At 36.5% G+C, this 21947-nt stretch overlaps 1 protein-coding gene across 3 annotated transcripts in view; it reads right to left on the reverse strand.

Moving 5' to 3' along the window:
* Positions 1-21448, reverse strand: part of LOC149264212 (ribonucleoside-diphosphate reductase subunit beta) — a 363007-nt gene extending 341559 nt beyond the window's left edge. For 2 of the 3 annotated variants that reach the window (XM_089427652.1, XM_089427649.1), the window contains exon 1: positions 20672-21447. In XM_089427652.1, the coding sequence (XP_089283778.1) occupies positions 20672-21076 (405 nt within the window). In that variant the 5' untranslated portion in view covers positions 21077-21447. Of the gene's footprint in view, positions 1-20671 lie in introns of all 3 variants that reach the window. The other variant, XM_089427655.1, reaches the window with a different exon arrangement.
* Between the last annotated feature and the right edge of the window lie 499 nt (positions 21449-21947).

Here is a 21947-nt window from a genome sequence, read left to right on the forward strand (position 1 = left end):
TTTGCTTTTGTCATATGCATTGAATGGGATTTTCGCTATATTAGGGCTAATTGTTGCATTGCATAATTGCGAAATTGTGGGATTATTGTTTGGGCCATGTATGTGAATGAAATCTCCTAGGGATAATTCCACCGGTGAATTTATCTTGATAAGCCATCTCTTTTGCCAAGCGAAGTATTAAAGCTTTTGAGGTTTCTTCTCCTTGCCCTAAAGGCTAGGCGAAGTAGTCCTTAAGGCCTCCTTGACCAAAATACAAGTTCCTTTCTCATCATTCTCCTAGACTCCATTCTCCCAAAGGGATTAAGGCACTGGTCCTCCAATAGGTGATCACTCAAAGAACATTTTTCACCACCTTTCCCTCTCTTCTAGGTCTAGCCAAGTTGGGTCACCCAGAGCATCACTTTCCCAATAAAATAGCCCAAGAAAAAGTTCGAACCCCTAGCCTTTATTGCTTTTTTGTGTCCTCAAGGCCTCCTCCAATTTTGAAGCCATTCCGACGGTGGAGTTGTGAGATAACCCAAGCCCTAGCTCCGAGATCAAACTTTGCCCTGGTATCCCCTAGGCTAGCACCTCATAGGATCAATTTGATACTTTTAATTGGAAATTCTTGCTTTGGTCCTTTCCCCTTCTTTTTCTGGGTTAAGAACATCATTGGTTGTCAGATTCTCTCTCCTTAACCTAGGTCGGGTCCACTTGGTCTCGTGTGGTCTCGCACCTTTGAAAAGTCAATTCTTCAAGAACCTATTGGAAAGTCAAGTTCAATAAGGATTTTAGAATTGGGAAATGCCTTTGCAAGGCATATTCCTCTAACCTACCCTCAAATCCTCACCTCCTTATCCTAGAAATCTTTGTACCTTGCTTAAAAAGCAAGTTCTATTCTTACCCCCCCCCCTTCCAGGAAAAGGATCATTAAGGTCACTCCACATCCATTGGTTGATTCATCCTTCACAAGTGACTTTCTATATACCGAGCCTCCTCCCATCTGTGAAAGGCCATAAAGAGTAGGTAAGTCTTAGTTGGGGTGACAGTGGGCTAAGCCTCCATCGTTGCCCTTGATCTAGCAATTGTCCCCTTTAGGAGTCCCTTTTATGCCCCCTTCTAGTTTGAGCAATAACAAGCAACATCCCCTGTGATGTACCCTAGAATTTGGGGGGTGCTTTCACACGTCCCCTAAATGCATTTCCCAACATCTGCATCCCATGTCCCAAAAGCTTGGTGGAATATTGCTTGAATATAACTTATAGAGATGTTGATCTAACATTTCAGCAAGCAAAAAGTTTTCATAGGAGGGCATGTGAAAGAAGGATTGCAAATGGGGAATTTGAAGCCACCCTAAAAGCATAGTTCAAGGGAAAAGGAAAGCATGTGCATGGCAGCAAGAGTGAGAAAGATATGACGCATTTTTATTGTGGTAAGCTAGCACATAAGGCCAAGTCTTGCAAAAGACTTTTATGGGATGAAAAAAATAACCAAGAGCCTTGTTCCAAAGATCGTTGTGAGAAGAAACAAGCTAATGTCTCTAAATACAAAGAGTAAAAAGTATTTTATACATTTATGGCACACGATAAAGGAGTTATTGGAACCAAAATAGATTGGTACAATGCACTAACTTTTACCAACCATAAAGATTGATACACTGATTTTGTAGAGGACAAATCCAAATCTGATTCTATTGTCTTAAGTGGTGGAGAAGAATATATAGTGAAGGAAAGGGAGTTTCACAACTTCAGCTGGGAGGTAAGAGCTTTTATTTAGGGATGTCTATTATATCCCAAATTTGCAAATAAATTTATTTTCCATTAATTGGATTATAAAGCATAGCCCACACTTAGATGTTGAAGTTAATAGTAATAAAGGTTTTATTGTTGACCAAAAGAGCAAAAGGACATTTTTTATGGGTATGGAAGAACAAGATTTGTTTCCATGTGGGGATGGTGAAGAGAAGTTGATGGTTACAAGAGAGAAAATCGAGAAATGTGAAGGTATGCAAAGGATCCATAATGCCTTATCCCCTAAGTTTCATGAAGAGAGGAAGATCCTCAAGGAGAATGAAGGTGAAGTAATAAAACAAGATGGTTCTTTCTTAAAAAAGCAAACATGAACTTTGATATGTTAGGTTGCCAAGATGTGGAGGAGATGAGTTCATTGAACAAGCCAAGTTCTATGTCAGTGGTGGAAACACTAACTATTAAGCCAACATTGCCTCTCATCTAGTTTATTAGTCAATGGTCAAATAATAGGATGGTGACATATAATTTGATTATTGCAATCATAAGGAGATAGTAGCTTGATGGTGAACACTTCAACAAATCTTAATCTAGAGAAGCAAAACACAGAGTTACAACAACACTCTATGTTTATCACAAGAGTGATTAATCCATGCCAAAGTGTGCTCAAGGGGCATAAGTGCACCTAATAGAGAAGTTAAACATGACCATGAAAGATTGTGGCTACCTATTGATACATAGGAATATGTTGGAGCTTCACTACTCCCTTTTGAACCCTATTTCGTATGAAGTGATATATGATATCTATATGCTTGGACCTATCTCATCTAGTTTATTAGTCAATGGTCAAATACTAGGATGGTGACATATAATTTGATTGTTGCAATCATAAGGTGATAGTAGCTTGATGGTGAACACTTCAACAAATCTTAATCTAGAGAAGCAAAACACAGAGTTACAACAACACTCAATGTTTATCACAAGAGCGATTAATCCATACCAAAGTGTGCTCAAGGGTCATAAGTGCACCTAATAGAGAAGTTAAATATGACCATGAAAGATTGTGGCTACCTATTGATACATAGGAATATGTTGGAGCTTCACTGCTCCCTTTTGAACCCTATTTCGTATGAAGTGATATATGATATCTATATGCTTGGACCTATCTAATCTAGTTTATTAGTCAATGGTCAAATAATAGGATGGTGACATATAATTTGATTGTTGCAATCATAAGGAGATAGTAGCTTGATGGTGAATACTTCAACAAATCTTAATCTAGAGAAAGCAAAACATAGAGTTACAACAACACTCAATGTTTATCACAAGAGCGACTAATTCATACCAAAGTGTGCTCAAGGGGCATAAGTGCACCTAATAGAGAAGTTAAACATGACCATGAAAGATTGTGGCTACCTATTGATACATAGGAATATGTTGGAGTTTCATTGCTCCCTTTTGAACCCTATTTCGTGTGAAGTGATATATGATATCTATATGTTTGGACCTATCTTGAAGGACTACATTCTCAGAGAGTCTAATACAACTCTAATTATCTTATTAAATGATTATAAGCTCCAGCTCTTGATCAAACAATCCTATAAGTAACTTGTGAAGCTACATGGCCTCACAACTAGTAGTACTAGCTGCCCATGTAGTTTGCTTCTACTGAGCTAAGAGCCACAAAAGTCTGATTTTTGCTGAACCAAGATACCATCATTGATCCCAAGCTAAAGCAACACGTGAGGTACTTTTCATGTCTATTCCATTGTCTACTCAATCTGAGTTTGAATAACCCTGCAACTTCACTTCACAATCTCGAAGATATCTCAGACCATGCTCCATTGTCCCTCAAATACCTAAGCACATGTTTTACTGCTACTAAATGCTCTTGCCTTGGCTGCACCATGCACTGACTCAAGGTGTTCAATGCAAAACATATAGTTGGCTTAGTGTTGACCAAATACATTAAGGAACCTATAAACTACATGTACATCATGGGATCCACCAACTCTAAATCTAAAGTTGTCATCTTCCTCAAACTAGTGATCATGAGTGCGTCAAAAGGTTTGCAATGTTCCATTTGAAACCTCTTCAAGATTTGAATTGCATAATTTTCCTACCCAAGGAAAATCTCCTCTGGTCTTTGCCAAAATCCCAACCCCAAGAAGTAATGCACCAAGGCAATGTCCTTCATCTCAAAGTCAACTGAGATGTCTACTTTGCACCTCACAATGAGCTTCACCTGTCAAAAACAAGTCATATGCATACAACACCAAAATAAGTAGAACACTCCAAACAGATATATAATATGCTAGAATTTACTTCACTTTTGGTGAAGATTGTACTCTACAGGTATCCATAAATCCCAGAATACGATGCTCTCGATGCCTACTTGAGTCCATGCAAGGCTTTCTTCAGCCTACACACAAGGAACTCCTTCCAATTCACCTTAAAGCCCTAAGGTTGCTCTATGTACACTTCTTCCCCAGTGATCCTATTAAGAAAAGTTGTCTTCAATCCATCTATTGTATCCTCTGTCCCATAAATGAACGAAGGACATAACTAATTTAATAGAAGTGTACTTAGTGACTAGCAAATGTCTCATCATAGTCCACTCCCTCTCTTTAGGAGAACCCTCTCGCCACAAACCTCACTTTGACCTTCTCAGTAATGCCATCTCTAACAAGCTTGATCTTGTAGAGCCACCTAGAACTCACAATTGGCATCCCCTTTGATCTTGGCACTATGTCCCAAACATCAATCTTCATGATGGAGGTGCACTCCTCTGCCATGGCATCCCACCATACCTCCTAGTCTATTGCCTCCTAAAAGATGGAAGGCTTGGAATCTAAAATGTTTCTCACCAATGCCATATAGTCTAGAAATGTCTTTGAAACTCTACTTTCTCTAAAAGTGCTCCTAAGAGTCTCAACATGCAAGCATACCTCAATGTATAACTGAACCATCAAGGTCACCTATCAAAAGTAGAAGGGAATCCTTTCTCCCCCTCTTCACCTAAAGGTTGTTATACTACCTTGGAAACCCACTAGTGACCTCAGCTCAATCTTCAAAGCTTCTTGCTCCTCATCCTTTGTCACTAGAATAGGCTCATATGACTTCCTAGTTGCAAAGTGTTCTTCAAGCTTTACATCCAGACTGACTATTATCTTCCTTAATGTAGAATTTCCTTGAAAATTCTGCACTATTGTAGTGAACAATTTTGAAACTAAATTGTAACACCAAGACATAGAATTTCTCTACTCTTTTGCAACGGAATAGAATAGAATTAAAAACACATTCATACAATACAATAACACATAATTTTCTAGGGAACACAACTGGGAAAACCCTCTGCTTGTTTGAGAATTTTATTGATAGAAATTTGAGCAATAGATTTCTTAAAATATAACTGTTTCAATCAAAAAAATAGTCTTGTTCTCCCTCTTCTATTCCTAAGCTTGAAACACCTTGCAAGAACCCTAGTCTGCTACCTAAATCCTTCCGCATAGGGAGCTCCTATTATTTAGGAATTAACTCCTGAGTCTTAGCGCAAATCCCAAGGAATTATCTTCTATCAATCTACGCACAAGCTTCTCCTTAATACGTCGTTCCCACACACAAACTCATGCTCTCTATTGTCTTGTCTCACCAACTCGTGCTCACAAAACAATGATCAATCATGTGCCTTCATCCTCCTTATAAGCAATTCACATTAGCTAAATCTGGCATGTTTATTTTTGGAAGTCAAACTTGTGATTCTTGAGTTAACTAAGTCCAACTGATGCATGCAACTCATCTAGTCTCAATTTAGAACTTGAGACTCAATCACTTGTCTTTTCCAATTCTAACTCGCACTAGAAAACAAATTGAGCCTTCCACTCCTGCACATCAGTCAAACTGCTTCATGAACTGTCATAATTTATAGGAACTCGTCCTAACTTTTACGAACTCATGCATGCTAAGGAAAAAGTGGTTGTGGTCTCTTTGACTAAGGTACAAGTCAAAAAAGGACCTTTCTCGCTACTATTTTCAACACTCCCTCTTAGTGAGGAAGGTGCTTCTAGAAGAACCTCATCCACCTGGATTTGTCTCCAACACTACCACGTTCTCCGTTGTTGTAGTTGCTCCCTCTAAACTAGAAGACTTCCTTGCTTTCTTCTGCGGAACTTGCTCTGAAGGCGTGTTCTTTCCCACCATGCTCTGCGAGTTTGTCACTTTAGTCATAAGTGCCATGTACCCTATGTACGTTTGTGGCAGCTTCCTCTGGCTGAAGCTGATACTGGAATATACAATTGTCTCCTGATAAATAAATCCTCTGCCCACTAGGCTCGAACTCTCCCTATACTAGGAGTCTCTGACTGAGTGGATACCTCCACTCGCCCTGGGCTATGCTCGTCCTCATCCTACTGGTCAACCCAACTGTCAACGAGCTTAGACTGAAACTGAGATACTGGTTGAGGCTCCATCTTAAGAGTTCTATCTTGTTCTCACTCAACCACCACTTCTCTGCTCTGAGAAATCCATGCCTTGCTGCTCAAGGTTGCACCCGTCTCTACCTGGAACTTGTAGAGATTCTTCATCCTCACACCTATCTGCTTCTTACATCTAGAAGCTAAGTATTGGAGGTAAGCCTTACCTCTGCTAAAGATGATATCATAACCATTGTCCTCAAGGGTAACTACCAAAACAAGACACTGCTTTAATCCTAGCACATAAAGAACATCTCTGAGATAAAGAGCATTACCTAACTCCTAAAAACTGACAGTACCAACCCCTCTAGCTACATACTAACCATCTCCTCCTAGCTCAATCTGAAATTGCATGTCGTCCTTCAGTTGGTTGAACTTTTATTGTTTCTGGTCGTGTGGAAGGATGCTCTTGAATCAATATACCATATACTACTATCTGTTGAGCTTGCCATGCAAGCAATCAATGAGAAATCTTTCTCGAACTAGGCAAAAAATGCATCTACCTCCATTAATGTAGCTACATAATCCTAACTGGACTCGTTATTATGCTTAGTACACTTAACGACATAGTGTCCAAACTCATGGCAATGGAAGTAATTGATCTTGCTTAGATCCTTCTTCTTGCCCTTCTGACTGGTTTCGGCCTCTCCTTGACCCTCCTTGGCCTTGGCCTTGCCTGCCAGGGCAAGGTTCTCCTTGTCTGTCATAACTAATCTCCCTTCTATGGTTCCTCTTCAAATCTCTTCTTGTATGCAGTTAGTCCAAAACCTTTCCCAATTTGGAAAATTCTCTCTCCCACTGACAACATCCTAGAACCCTTTCCAAGACTTGTGAAGTCCAAGTAAAGCAAAACTCACAAGGTCATGATCAAATACAACCATGCCCACACCACCCAGTTCATCTCGTATCTAAGTGAACCTTGACAAATGTGACAATGGGCTCATCCTTGCTCATCCGGATACTCCTCAACTTCTCCTTAAGAGAAAGGTTCCCTGTATCGTTGGTACTTTGATATAGTTCTAAAATAGTTTTGAACATCTCATAAGTTGTCTTCTTCTCATGGATATAAGGCTATGTTACCGGATCCGCTGAGGGCAAGAGGTGGAACCGCGGATCCCCGAATCCGAAACTGGTACGGATACGCTAGGATCCGCGTACGATCAATTAGTGACCATCTACTAGCGTATATATATATATATATATATATTTATATATAAAAATTTAAATAAAATTAGGCATAGTTTTTTAATACCATCTGCCCGCTTATATATATATATATATATATAAAATTATGCGTTATGTTTATAATACCATCTGGCATATATATATAAAGATATTATTAAGATTAAGCGTGAAGTTTTTTAATACCATCTTCCCGCATATATATAGATAAAGATTTCAATAAAATTATGCGTCAAGTTTTTTTAATAACCTTTCAATATAAAGATTTCTGATTTAATTAAAAAGTTTATTTTGAGGTTAATATTTATATAATAAATTTATTTTAAATCAATTTGTTTCTTTAATAAGCTTTCAATATAAAAATTTCCGATTTAATTAAAAAGTTTATTTTGATGTTAATATATATATAATAAAGTTATTTAATATCGCATATATATAAAAAGATTTTGTTAAGATTACACGTGAAGTTTCTTAATACCATCTTCCCGCATATATATATATAAATAAAGATTTCAATAAAATTATGCGTCAAGTTTTTTTAATAACCTTTCAATATAAAGATTTTCTGATTTAATTAAAAAGTTTATTTTGAGATTAATATATATGTATAATAAAGTTATTCTAATTTATTTATTACATCAATATGTGTTTTAAATAAGCTTTCAATATAAAGATTTCTGATTTAATTAAAAAGTTTATTTCGATGTTAATATATATAATAAAGTTATTTTAATTTATTTATTTTAAATCAATATATTTATGTTTAATAAACCGTATGTTTTATATTTCATTTTAAATTTTTTATTTTTATAAGTCATAACTTATATAACTTTATGTTTGGTTGTTAAAAATTAAAATATTTTTTAATTTTTATAAATAAAAAAATTAAAAAAAAAATATTTTTTATGTTATAACTTTATTTTAACAATTATATCAATATGTTGGTATTAATATTTATATGTTTATTTGTTTGTTAGTTTTTAAATTTCATCATTTCAGTGTTCAGATTCATAAATTATCTAATAATTTTAGTTCTAATGTTGTGATTCATGAATGGTTTTGATTTTAAACATCAAATGTATTTTCTAAAATTTTTAAAAATATTATTACATATTTTTGTACTTGTCGTATCCTCGCCGTATCTGGATCCTGGCTTTTCAAAAATCCAACGGATCCGTATCCGGATCCAGATCTGAATCCGGATCTGTATCCGTATCCGTATCCTGGTAACTTAGATATAAGGAACTATAGGATCTCTAACCCATTCTAGAATAATCCTCCTTGCCTTGATATCATTTTTAGAATGTTGGGTCAACTGTTGGGGATCTTGTGGTAATGATATGGCCTGCTTCACAGATTTTCCCACCCCATTATCCTTCCAAAACTATCATGATCCTCCCTTTCCATGGAACGAAGTTTAATGCTCCCTTTAAACAGTGATCTACTCTCAATCCTTAGTATGACATCCTACTTCCCCAGAGAGCTCTCCAACACCTGCCCACTAATAGCCTTGTAATCCTTCACAAGAAGTTGTACTTAGGGCTCAATAATTATGCTCTCCTATCAGTGTTGTAGTCCTTCACAAGGACTGAACTTAGGGCTAAATAGACACCTTCTAACAACCCTCCAATCTGCTCTTAAGCTGCCACCTACTCTGTCCCAATCCTAGACTCTCACCAACCTAGCATCAACACCATACTTGAAGGAGATTTAACATACCTTGAGACGTTGACTTTTGTCCCAATTTTCTGGACCTGTGTCGGTATAAATGTTTGCAATCTTTGGCCTTGGTTAGGGTTGTTGTAGCAGTTGCTACAACCCTCCAAACTCGAGCTCAATCTATTGCAAAACCTTCGCTCCTCCCTCCTCTATCAAGTCCACTTCAACGCTGTAATTATGAGGCTACTCGGCCCTTGTTTCCAGCCTCACCCAAACTAGGCTACAGGAGCTTGGCCTCCTACACAAAAATATGTCTTGATCTTGAAGAAATTAGCCCACGAACCTAGCATAGAATCTGCCTAGAACATCGTCCTAGACCTCAACCAGCATCTGCCTTTCTTGTCTTATACCTATCACAAGAACAAGACCTCTCCTTAACTTCAGCTAGAGCTTCTTAGGCAGCGTCTCCCTCAAATCTTCTTCTCTTATGATTAGATGCACTTGTGATGATCTTAAATCTATTCCAAGAGCTCTAATACCATGTAGAATTTCCTTGAAAATTCTGCACTATTGTAGTGAACAATTCTGAAACTAAATTGTAACACCAAGACACAGAATTTCTCTACTCTTTTGTAGTGGAATAGAACAAAATTAAAAACACATTCATACAATACAATAACACAGAATTTTCTAGGGAACCCAACTGGGAAAACCCTCTACTTGTTTGAGAATTTTATTGATAGAAATTTGAGCAATAGATCTCTTACAATACAACTGTTTCAATCAGAAAACAATCTTGTTCTCCCTCTGCTTGTCCTAAGCTTGAAACACCTTGCAAGAACCCTAATCTGCTTCCTAAATCCTTGCGCATAGGGAGCTCCTATTATTTAGGAATTAATTCCTAAATCCTAGCGCAAATCCCAAGGAATTCTCTTCTATCAATCTGCGCACAAGCTTCTCCTTAGTACGCCCTTCCCACACAAGCTCCTGCACACAAACTCGTGCTCTCTATTGTCTTGTCTCACCAACTCGTGCTCACAAAACAATGATCAATTATGTGCCTTCATCCTCCTTATAAGAAATTTGCATTAGCTAAATCTAGCAAGTTTATTTTTGGAAGTCAAACTTGTGATTCTTGAGTCGACTAAGTCCAACTGACTCATGCAACTCGTCTAGTCTCAATTTAGAGCTTAAGACTCAATCACTTGTCTTTTCCAATTCTAACTCGCACTAGAAGACAACAAACTAAGCCTTCCACTCCTGCACATCAGTCAAACTACTTCATGAACTGTCCTAATTTATAGGAACTTGTCCTAACTTTTAGTAACTCATGCATGCTAGGAAAAAGTGGTTGTGGTCTCTTTGACTAAGGCACAAATTAAAGAAGGACCTTTCTCGCTACTATTTTCAACACTCAACACTAGAATATAGACCCTATAAGCCTTTGAAGTCTAAATTTAACCCACAAATAAGCCCTTCATGTTGGAGGGCTACAACTTGGTCCTCTTCTTTACTAGTACATATAAACTGAACAACCAAAGATGCGGAATTAGCTCACCTTTGGCTTCACGCCAGCGAATGACTCTTCTAATATCTTGTCCTCCAAGATTCTATGAGGACTTCAGTTCTAAACGTACATTGTAGATTGTTGTGTTGCATGTCTTCCCAAATAAACATTGGAAAGTCTCATTTATGTATCATGGCCTTAGCAACCCTTATCTATTGTGGGTTGTACTAAACTGTTAGCTCCCTATTGATTCATGCCTCCTTGCAAAAAGCCTTCAAACTCCTAAGAGGTATACTCTCCCCAATGTCCAACCTCAAGACTTCGATCTTCTTCCCTAACTGGTTTTCAACTAGAGCTATGAGCTCCTGAAAACTGCTAAAGACCTCATCTTGGTCTTTAAAAATTAGATTCAACTCTTGCAAGAAAAATCATCAATAAAGGAAACATAAAGCATGTGTGATATTATTGATAACATTGACATCGATTCACAAAGATCTGAATGTACTAGGTCTAGAATCCCCTCAAACCTATGGTCATTGATTAGAAAAGTAGCCTTGGCATGCTTGCCAAGTATGCATTCTCTACATACACCATGTTGCTCAATATTGAACTCTGGAAGACCTGTGACTATTCCCCCCTCAAAATAGGCAACACCCCCTAATGCAAGCGCCTTGTCCTCTTATGCCACAACACAAGCTATCATTGTTGCACAAAAGCTTGAACAGGTTCACCCTACAATCTATACAAATTACCTTCTCTAACACTTATTCCCTGAGTTGTATCTATGGCTAGAAACCTTCAACCTGATGAGGGCTTGTTAGTTCTTGAACTCCATTGCAAAGCCCTTATTCTCCATAACCGAAACTGAAACAAAATTCTTCCTAAGACCTGGAACAAACGTGATATTGTCAAAATCTAAAGAATTACCTAACTCGAGCTAGAAGGGAATAGTACCAACTCCTGCTACAAGATGCTTGGCATCATCACCAAAATCAACCAGTACTCCTAAGTCCTGCTTCTTCATACTAGAAGCTAACTACCAAGTTGATGTCATATGTCAAAATGCCCCGCTATCCACATACCACGCATCCCTCAGAATCATGTTTGTAGAAAGGCAAGATATCATCAAGAAATCCTTCTCAAACTTGCCAGCGAATTCATTCATCTCAGTTTCGGCAAAGACTATTGACTACTTCTGTTGTTGCTTCCCTTTACCCTTCTTCTTTGGACATTGTGATGTATAATGATCATTCTTATGATAAGCAAAGCACTTGATTTTACTCAAGTCCTTTCCTTGCTATGAGGTTGACTCCCCACTCTTTCTTTTACACTTCTTGGGTCCTTTACCTCTGCCCTTATTTGAATGACCAAATAGAGCTAGGTATTCATCACCACCCTTCTCGTTAACCTTTGACATCCAAGTATCTTGGATACAGTCATTTCAAAGCCTCTCAAAATCAGGAAAGTTTTCTCAAGCGCAAATATCTTTGACAAATGGTTCCCATGAGGCTGGAAACCATTTAGTTCCATGTTCACTAGCTCTGTATCTACAACCTTCTCCCAAATTGCCACATGTTATTAAAAACCTATGTAATTTTCGTAAGGTAATTAGTGATTGTGTCTGATCTAGTCATCCCTATGAATCTAAGTTTGTTCTACAATATCATCTTCTTGTTTATGTTCTTGCAAAGACTAGCCAAGGCATCAAACATCTCCTTTTTCATTTTGTTCTCGAATACATGAGGGATTAGAAGGTCATTTATGGCATCCAAGATCATCCACTTGGCCTTCACTTCCTTTTTGTTAACTACCCAAATCTTGTGGATCTACAAACGGAGTCACAATGTCCTTGACAATATCAAAAAAATCACTCTTTTAGTAAGAGTGTAACCCTCACCTTCCATGCTAAGAAATTTGAGGCAACATCCAATATGTCCTCAAACCAAAGGCTTGATGTTGTCACCTCTGAGCTCTATTCCAAAAACTACCAAGTCAGAAAATAAAACTTCATAATCTCTTACTATTTATCCTTCTTCCCTACAATAGATTTATTGAAGCTAATCCTTGAGAATCTCAATCAAATATCAAACGTTGATGTCAATTGGCTAAAGCTCAGGTGGTTGGAAAAAATGTTCCTATCCTCCCCATCGAGGTTCAATTCCTACATGTGACATGTTGAAGACCAAAACATGTATATTACTCATATGGAATAAAGATATTTAAAAAAAAAAAAAAATCAAGCCTTGGTATCATGTTAAATTTCAATCCCACGGTGACTAATGTCCTTGAGTAGACTACTGAATTTAATTAATGATAAATTAAATTTCAAACCATAGCATCAATCACACAATAGCTAAAAATCAAATAGCAGAAATATAAAAATTAATTTATCGCACAGGCAAGCATTCTTTCGAAAAATTACAAAGAAAGCTGCTCATGCTGCCCAAAAAAACAGCATTATACACAACTAATACCAAAATCACCCCAAATTTGAGCTTTTACAGGCTGCTTTAAAGCTACAATTGCTTTTAAACCAAGAAAAAAACAAAAAAACAAAAACCATTAGTAGAGTTCTCTACTGTACAGCCATCTTGTACAAATTCCATACAACTATATGGATCCATATGGTATTGTCTGTATGGAATTGTTCCTTATGCTGTACAGAATTGTGTGTTCCCTGGCTGGCTGTGCTGTCTCACTCTCGGTCTCTCACTCAACCTGCTCAACTGCTTGTATGTGAGAAAGCCTCTACACTACCCTATCGTTACACTTTTATTACTTCTAGTCCAAGTAATACATGAAATACAATTTTAGACTCAACCACTAAATATAAGACTTTCACTTTTTTAATAAAGTAAATTACAAAATGGAGAAACTTTGAAAATAAAAGTACCTTTCTAAAATATCTCAAATTACTTCTCACATGTTCACACTAAATATGTGAGAAAGTTCCTGCCTAAGCTATAATTCTCAATATGCCTATGTTAAATTTAAAAGTTCTAACATTGTTTTTCAGTAGGTAGACATAGGGATTGTTGAAAATTTCTGAAAAAAAATCCTGCTACAATATCTGAGTGGGTCTAATGATTAAGAACATATGTTTCCTCCTAAAAGGGCACAGGTTCAAATCCCAAGAATGATAAAATATGTAGAAGCGATCTTTGTTTCATATATCAATTTGATGTCTAACTCAACTGCGAACTTAAAATTAAAATTAGATTATTATTATTTTATTATAATTGAAATTTATAATAATAGGAAAAGCTGGATGTTGACAGGGAGACACATCATATTAATATCCACAAAGCCCCCAATTTTTTGAAAATTCGTGAGCATTTAGCAGTTGTGATGAATAGTATCTTCGTTTGCAGAATAATTCCATCTGTTCAATCTAAACTCTAAACCTTTTCCCACATCATGACACAACGTCTTCAACAAGCTCATGCCTTTAGTCCGTCCCACACAATTACTCAGCAACCTTACAGAGCTGCGCGACGACTTATAGCGCTGGTAATCACTGCCATTGAGGCCAGCATGTACTATGTAAACCTACCCACCCAAAAGCGTTGCAGGACATAGAATTTTACTTAGGGTATGACCTTATTACCTACTGCCTGAAAGAACCAACCATTCTAACTAACTAATGAAGGTGTAAGCCTACCCACCCAAAAGCGTTGCAGGACTTAGAATTTTACGTAGGGTATGACCTTATTACCTACTGCCTGAAAGAACCAACCATTCTAACTAATGAAGGTATGTAAATATTTCGTTGCTACCCCTACCTTAGTGATATAGGAAGGGGAAAAAGCCCCTGGCCAGGCTAACAGATAATGTAATTGGGGGTAGTGGTTTAGGGAAGGAGGGTAGTCATCAAATTAAAGTATTATCGATATAATGTTTTAGTTTTTATTAAGTTATAAGTTATTGGTATATCTAGCGTGTGAAATGTTGAATATACTTTTAATGTTATACTGGCAACCAGAAGATTTGACCTTGAATCTCGCTCAAATTACTCTAACCTATTACCAATTCACCACTCTCTATCAGCCAATTGTCATTAAAGCTCAATTGCATGCATAGTAAAAATAAATTCATTTTTCTGGTTGGTGCCAGCGTTCCTCCATTTTTTGTTAACCATGTCAAAACAACGAAAAACAGCCAACTCACTCAATGGTTCCATTGACCAAAGCAGACTTCAAACTATGGGTTGAACACTGTTGATTTTCCCCTTTGGATTTGTTAAAATTGGCAACTAAGGCCAAACTCCACGTGGGTCATCTTATTTATGGCAGCTGATATTTTTCTTGGATCCCTCTCATCGAGAGGTGTAGGATTAATCTAAAGATCATCCGATTCTAGTAAGTATTCATGGAGTTATGAATTTATTTGTGTTATAAAACAATTCATCAAGGTCGGCCAGCAACCAAATAAACCCCACATGTGCTCAACATTTTAGTATAAAAGGAGATGACTTGAGAGTCATTTCTCACACACACTTCTGTCTTGATTTCTCTCCACTTGTCTTAGGTTTTAGTGGAAGAGAAATCTAGGAGTGGAGGAAAGAAGACTAAGGGAGTTGCCCTAGAGGAAGATGCCCTAGCCTTAGACACTGTCAAAGAAGAAGTCAAAAACGTTGTCAAGGAAGCATGCCCTAGCCACAGTATTGGAGGAATCTTATCACAGCTAAGAGAGGCCCTAACACTGTCCAAAAGGCAGCCCTAGAAGCAATCTAAGAGCAGCCCTAAACGCAGTCTAAAAGGCAGTCCTAAACGCTGTCTAAAGGCAGCCCTAACGCAGTCTAAAGGGAGCCCTAACGCTAACCTACGGTGCCCTAGATGCAGGCCTAATACGGCTGAAAAGGTGAGCAGTAGGTGACCCTCAAAACAAGGACAGCATGAGAGTTTGAGGACTCAAATATACCCAGGACAGCAATGCTAATAAATGGGACAGCTGGGCTACATGGTGCTGCTAAGACACATGGGACAGCAGCAGGTATGGCAAGGCTAAGGGGTCAGCAGCAAGGTATAGCATGACTGTTAGATACAGCAGCTACACCTATATATCTAGGCAGCAGCATACTATGATGGGACAGCAATGACATTGATGGGACAACAGCAAAACAATGGGATAGCAAGCTAACATGGAATGGCTGTCACTAATAGTGGGACAGCAGTATGCCACATAAGACAGCAGTGGCTAGCATGGTGCAACAATGGCACATGGGACAGCAGTGCAGCAGTATGATGTGTACATCATGGTCATGAGGTCCAACATTGTGATGATGGGTGCAGCATGGTACAGCACGGTGAAGTGCAACATGATGACGAGATGCAGCACAGTGATAGATGAAGGAGTCACCTTGGAGAATCAGTTGAAACAGCATGTTTTCAACTGATCTCATGTATCATCTTCTTAGAGATGATCTATGCTCTTATCTAGATAAATCAAAATGTTGACTTCTGTTGTAAATGTACTATCTCTCTCTCTGCTGAACTATTGAAGAACATATAAGAAGAATTGATCAAGGGTTTCCCCACATTGGAGTTTGTCCCTGGCTCACATCTTGTGTCCTCTGGTCTTGGCTTGTCTTCTGCAATTTATGTTTATGTTCTATCTGCAATTTACTTTAATGCTGATGTGATTGCTAATCTGAAAAAGATATTGAGCTAACTGTGAAAATTGAAATAAATTGCTCTAAGCATAAAACATACCTAAAATCAACCCGATTTCAAGATTCTATGCATTCAAATTTTACTCTCATAAATACACCTTCCTCATTAAAAAGTTCTTATATTCTTTAAATTGTGTAATTTACTATTCTTCTGTACGTATCTTTCATACTTATTGTTTTTCTTTATATTCTTTAAATTGTGTAATTTACTATTCTTCTGTGCGTATGTTTCATACTTATTGTTTTTCTTTCTGTACAGCCTGAATAGGCCTAATAGTTATAATATTTTCTATCCCCTGCCAACCAAGTGTCTTTAGAGGTGCATGTATTGTGCAAAAATCATTCATTTTTTTTGCTGGTGCTAGTTTTTCTCTAAGAATTCATTTTTTTCTGTCATAAATACACCTTCCTCATTAGGAATTTTGAAACTATTGGGGAGATTATTATAATTCTTATATTCTTTAAATTGTGCAATTTACTGTTCTTCTGTACGTATCTTTCATACTTATTGGTTTTCTTTCTGTAAAGCCTGAGTAGACCTAATAGTTATAAGATTTTCTATCCCCTGCCAACCAATTGTCTTTAGAGGTGCAAAAAGCATTCATTTTTTTTTGCTGGTGTTAGTTTTCCTCTGTTTTCTGTTGACCAGGTTAAAATAATCAAATAAATAGCCAAATCAGTCAATGGTTCCATTGACCAAATCACACTTCAAACTAGGGTTGAATATTGTTGATTTTTTTGCTAAGCATTCAAATTTTGCTGTTATCAATAAAACTTTCTCATAACAATAATAATTTTTAAAAAAACAAATTTAAAACTATTGCGAATATTATCATAAATTCTTTAATTCTTTAAATTGTGAAATTTATTAAATATGTGAGAAAGTTCCTGCCTAAGTTATAATTCTCAACATGCTTATGTTAAATTTAAAAGTTCTAACATTGTTTTTCTGTATGTAGATATAGGGATTGCTGAAAATTTTGGAAAGAAAATTCTGCCATAATATCTGAGTGGGCTTAATGATTAAGAACATGTGTTTTTTCCTAAGAGATTATAGGTTCAGATCCCAAGGGTAGTAGGGTATGTATACCTCCATAAACTTTAATAGTGAAATTGCTATGTGGAGATAATTCTTGTTTCATATATCAATTTGATGTCTAACTCAGCTGTGACTTTAAAATTAGATTATTATTTTTTATTGTAATTAAATTTTATACTAATAAAAAAAATTGATAGAATATTAACACTCAAACACATGATATCCACTGTGACTTTAAAATTAAATTATTATTATTTTATTGTAATTAAATTTTATAGATACCTTTTTGATAGGATATTAACACTCAGACACATCATATTAATATCCACCAAATTAAAACTTCATGAAGTCCCCCATTTTTTGAAAATTCATGAACATTTTGCAGTTGTGATGAATAGGATCTTCGTTTGCAGAATAATTGCATCTGTTCAATCTAAACTCTAAACCCTTTCACACATCATGACACAACGTCTTCAACAAGTTCATGAAGTCCCCCATTTTTTGAAAATTCCTGAACATTTTGCAGTTGTGATGAATGGTATCTTCGTTTGCAGAATAATTCCATCTGTTCAATCTAAACTCTAAACCCTTTCACACATCATGACAAAACGTTTTCAACAAGCTCATGCCTTTAGTTCGTCCCACACAATTACTCAGCAACCTTGCAGAGCTGCGCAACGACTTATAGCGCTGGTAATTATTGCCATTGAGGCTAGTATGTACCATATAAGCCTACCCACCCAAAAGCGTTGCAGGACATAGAATTTGACTTAGGGTATGACCTATTACCTACTGCCTGAAAGAACAACCATTCTGACTAATGAAGGTATGTAAATATTTCATTGCTACCCCTACCTATGTTAGTGATATAGGAAGGGGAAAAGGTCCCTGGCCAGGCTAACAGGAAGGGGAAAAAGTCCCTGGCTAACAGATAACATAATTGGGGCAGTGGCATATGGAAAGATGGTAGTCATCAAATTAAAGTATTATTAATATAATATTTTAGTGTTTGATAAGCTATAAGTTATTGGTATATTAGCATGTGGAATGTTGGATATACTTTTAAAGTTATAGTAGTAACTAGAAAATATAATCTTAGACCTCGTCAAATTATTCCAACATATTACCAATTCACCACTACCTTGTCAGCCCATTGCCATTAGAGGTCAATTGCATACATAGTAAAAAATACTCATTTTCCTGGTTGGTGTCAGCTTTCTTCCATTTTTTTTTGTTGACGATGACAAAACAACCGAAAAACAGCCAACTCACTCAATGGTTCCGTTGACCAAAGCAGACTTCAAACTAGGGTTGAATACTTGATTTTTCCCTATGGATTTCGAGATTCTAAGCATTCAAATTTTGCTGTCATAAATACACCTTCCTCATTAGGAATTTTGAAACTATGGGGGAGATTATTATAATTCTTATATTAATTTACTGTTATTCTGTACGCATCTTTTATACTTATGGTTTTTCTTTCTGTATAGCCTAAGTGGGTCTAAGAAGACTGATGAGATATTCTTCAAACATGTTGTGAAGTATTGGGGTATGTCATTGAATATTGTATCTCATCGAGATCCATGATTTACAGGCAGATTTTGGACCAATTTGTTAGTTATAATATTTTCTATCCCCCTGCCAACCGATTGTCTTTACAGGTGCATGCCTTGCACAAAAAAAAAAATCATTTTTTTAATGCTAATTTTCCTCTGTGTTCGGTTGACCAGGTTAAAATAATCGAAAAATAGTCTAATCAGTCAATGGTTCCATTGATCAAATCAGACTTCAAACTAGGATTGAATATTGTTAATTTTTTTTCCATATCTCTATCGAGATGCTAAGCATTCAAATTTTGCTGTTAAAAATTGAAACTATTGGGAATATTATCGTAAATTCCTATATTCTTTAAATTGTGAAATTTACCGTTTTTTTAAATGTATCTATCAAATTTACTATTTCTATTTCTGTACAGTGTACAGCCTGAGAGGGCCAAACCAAACCGTTAAGAACATGCGTACACCTACATAGACAAGGAAGCACTATAATCACTATGCAGAGGGGTCTCGTCACTATGCACTAATATCTCTTACATCAATTTGACCCCTGGCTAGGTAATGATTTAAATTATATTATTATTATGATCATTTAATGGATTGAGCATTATTTTTAGTATTTGTTGTCCATTTGTACCACCGTACAAAAATTGTGATCATGTTATGATATCAATATCATAATTTCATCTTAATCTTAAATCTCTTAAGCACAAAAAAGAGATCTAAAAAAGCTTATACACAAAATTTTCAATGTTTAAAGTATATAGGTTATGATGGATATATGCCCATTTATTTTGTTTGTTTGGTCAGCACTTTTATCTTGGTTTATGTATGCACATGATATATGTGATATACCTTATTTGCTTTTTCGATCAGTTTTTTTCCTGGTTTATGCATGCATGTCACAGATGCAATAAATCTTTTCCATTAATTGTGGAGTGCACCTCATTTCTCTTAATGCAATTATGTTTTTTTGGAAAAACTCATAGAGAAACTTCAGGTACTTTCTCTTGCATTTTGCAGATGGTACATAATATAAATTCATCAAAATAAATTATAGTACCTGACCTGGTAGAATAAATTATAGTACCTGACCTGGTAGAGATATCAAGTGAGGCATGCAACAGAGACAGCCAAGCTGGGATCTACCCAAAAACTTTGTGCAAGAAGCTTAAAGCACTCAACCACTCAAATTAACCCATCTGACTAAATCACTCAATTATGAGAACACAATTTCAAAATTGCCTAATAAAAAATTTAATAAATCAGATTTAAAAAAACTGCAAAAACTTGCCAATATAAAAACCTGGAAATTGAAATAGATTTAAGTTGCACAAGACCAAAAAGACCAAAAAGAGGACCTCCATGACCACACAAAGAGTTGAAAAAATAATAAAACGGTTGTTGATAAAAACATAATCTACCATTTAGCTCAACCAGTTGCGGCCAATGTTGCTGGTAATTCAGTTAGCTCAAACCCCTCTGTATTTGGCACACGAGATGCCTTCCACAAATGTGGGGAAATATCTTTTGGGTTTCACACGAGATATTATTTGGAAATTTTGGAAAAGAAAAGGCATAAATCTATCCTGTGAAAGCCAACTAAATGAAAATTCAGAATTACACCGCATCCAAATAAATGGAAATTCAGAACTGTACTACACCCATATAAATAAAAATTCAGAATTAGATTGAGATTAAAGGTATTACTGCATGATCAGTCGGTAAAGGTACAAAGTTCAAATCACTCTTCTTGTTAAAGTGGGTATTGTCCTGTATTATGAAGTGGGGTTCATATCTCCTAGTGACTTAAGCAAAAGCATACTTATCAAAGGACAAAAAGGATAAAAGTGAGTACCTGTTGTTGGGGCGACTGTGGCTGGTCAGCTCTGCGAATGAGCTTGTGCTGGTTGACAAGGTATCGGTAAAGATGTTGCCGCGGCATTGTGATGATTTCTCTAGAGAGATTGTGCTTGTTGTTATGAAGCCAATCTTCGATCTCATTGTGCATGACATTCCTCCGCCTGGGCAATGTCATCAACCATGCACGAGCTGCTTCCCACCCATCCTTCTTGATGTTACTCTTGATCATTTTGGCTTCTTCTTCAGAAGCAGAAACAACCACCATGGCCATGCATTCCCCATCTCCATCATTATTATTATCACCACCACCATCTCCTAGATCTGCAAGAGGGCATGGAGCCTCAATGGCAGACAAGTCCGGGGCCTGTACATCCTTGTTCTCTTCCCCTGACATCATCATATGTTCTAGTGGGACTACAATTTCAATCCCAACAAGTGGTGAAATCTCTGTGACAATCTCGATCACCTAGATATCAAAAGGCCTGTGAGTGTTGTTTTCTTAAAGACTAGATTTCAAGGCTGGCCATACCCAAATACCCAGATTAATTTCAAAGCAATTAGAAGCTTATTCTCGAACGCCCACATGGATTTCGGATGAAATTGAAACAATGAAGGTAATATAAAAAGCACCCGAATCAATTTTCAGACGATGCCTTTGCGAGTTATCCACATGATAAGCCCATTTGCAGTTTAAGGACCATGGGAGAAGGCAAGTTCCGACCTTCTATGTGCAAATTGAACCGTAGGGGCAGGGTTCGTAATCACATTGAAAGCACTGGCGTATATAAATTGTAATTAAAGCATTTAATTGTGAGCACTTGTGATCATGATGATTTTGGTTGAGATATAGTTGGCATATTTTTTATATTTGTATTTATTTTGATTTATAATAATGAAAATATATATATAGAGGGGGTAGGTGTAGTTTTTTTTTTTTTTTCAGAGGGTGGGAAAACCTATATTATATAGGTGTAGTTTAATTTATAAATGAAATGGTTTTTTTTATGATTATTTTTCTGATTAATTTTAATCATTGTTTACTCTGCATAATTGGAGTGTCCAAGGGGTTTTTTAGGGTGTTGAATATATTTATGCATTCAAAACTGTATTGTCCTATGTAGGTTTTACACTTCGATAATTATTTTGTTCAACATTTTAAATGAACATTTTACTCATTTTCAAAGACAGAAATTTAATTTGATTATGTCAAGAGTGTCAAACCAAGAATAAATAGAGGTAGAAGATGACTTTGAGATGTCTATCGTTTCTGG

This window comes from Pinus tabuliformis, chromosome 6 (genome assembly GCF_031772625.1).
Source record: "Pinus tabuliformis cultivar Carrire ecotype Pingquan chromosome 6, CPIR1, whole genome shotgun sequence".
NCBI classification, from domain to species: Eukaryota; Viridiplantae; Streptophyta; class Pinopsida; order Pinales; family Pinaceae; genus Pinus; species Pinus tabuliformis.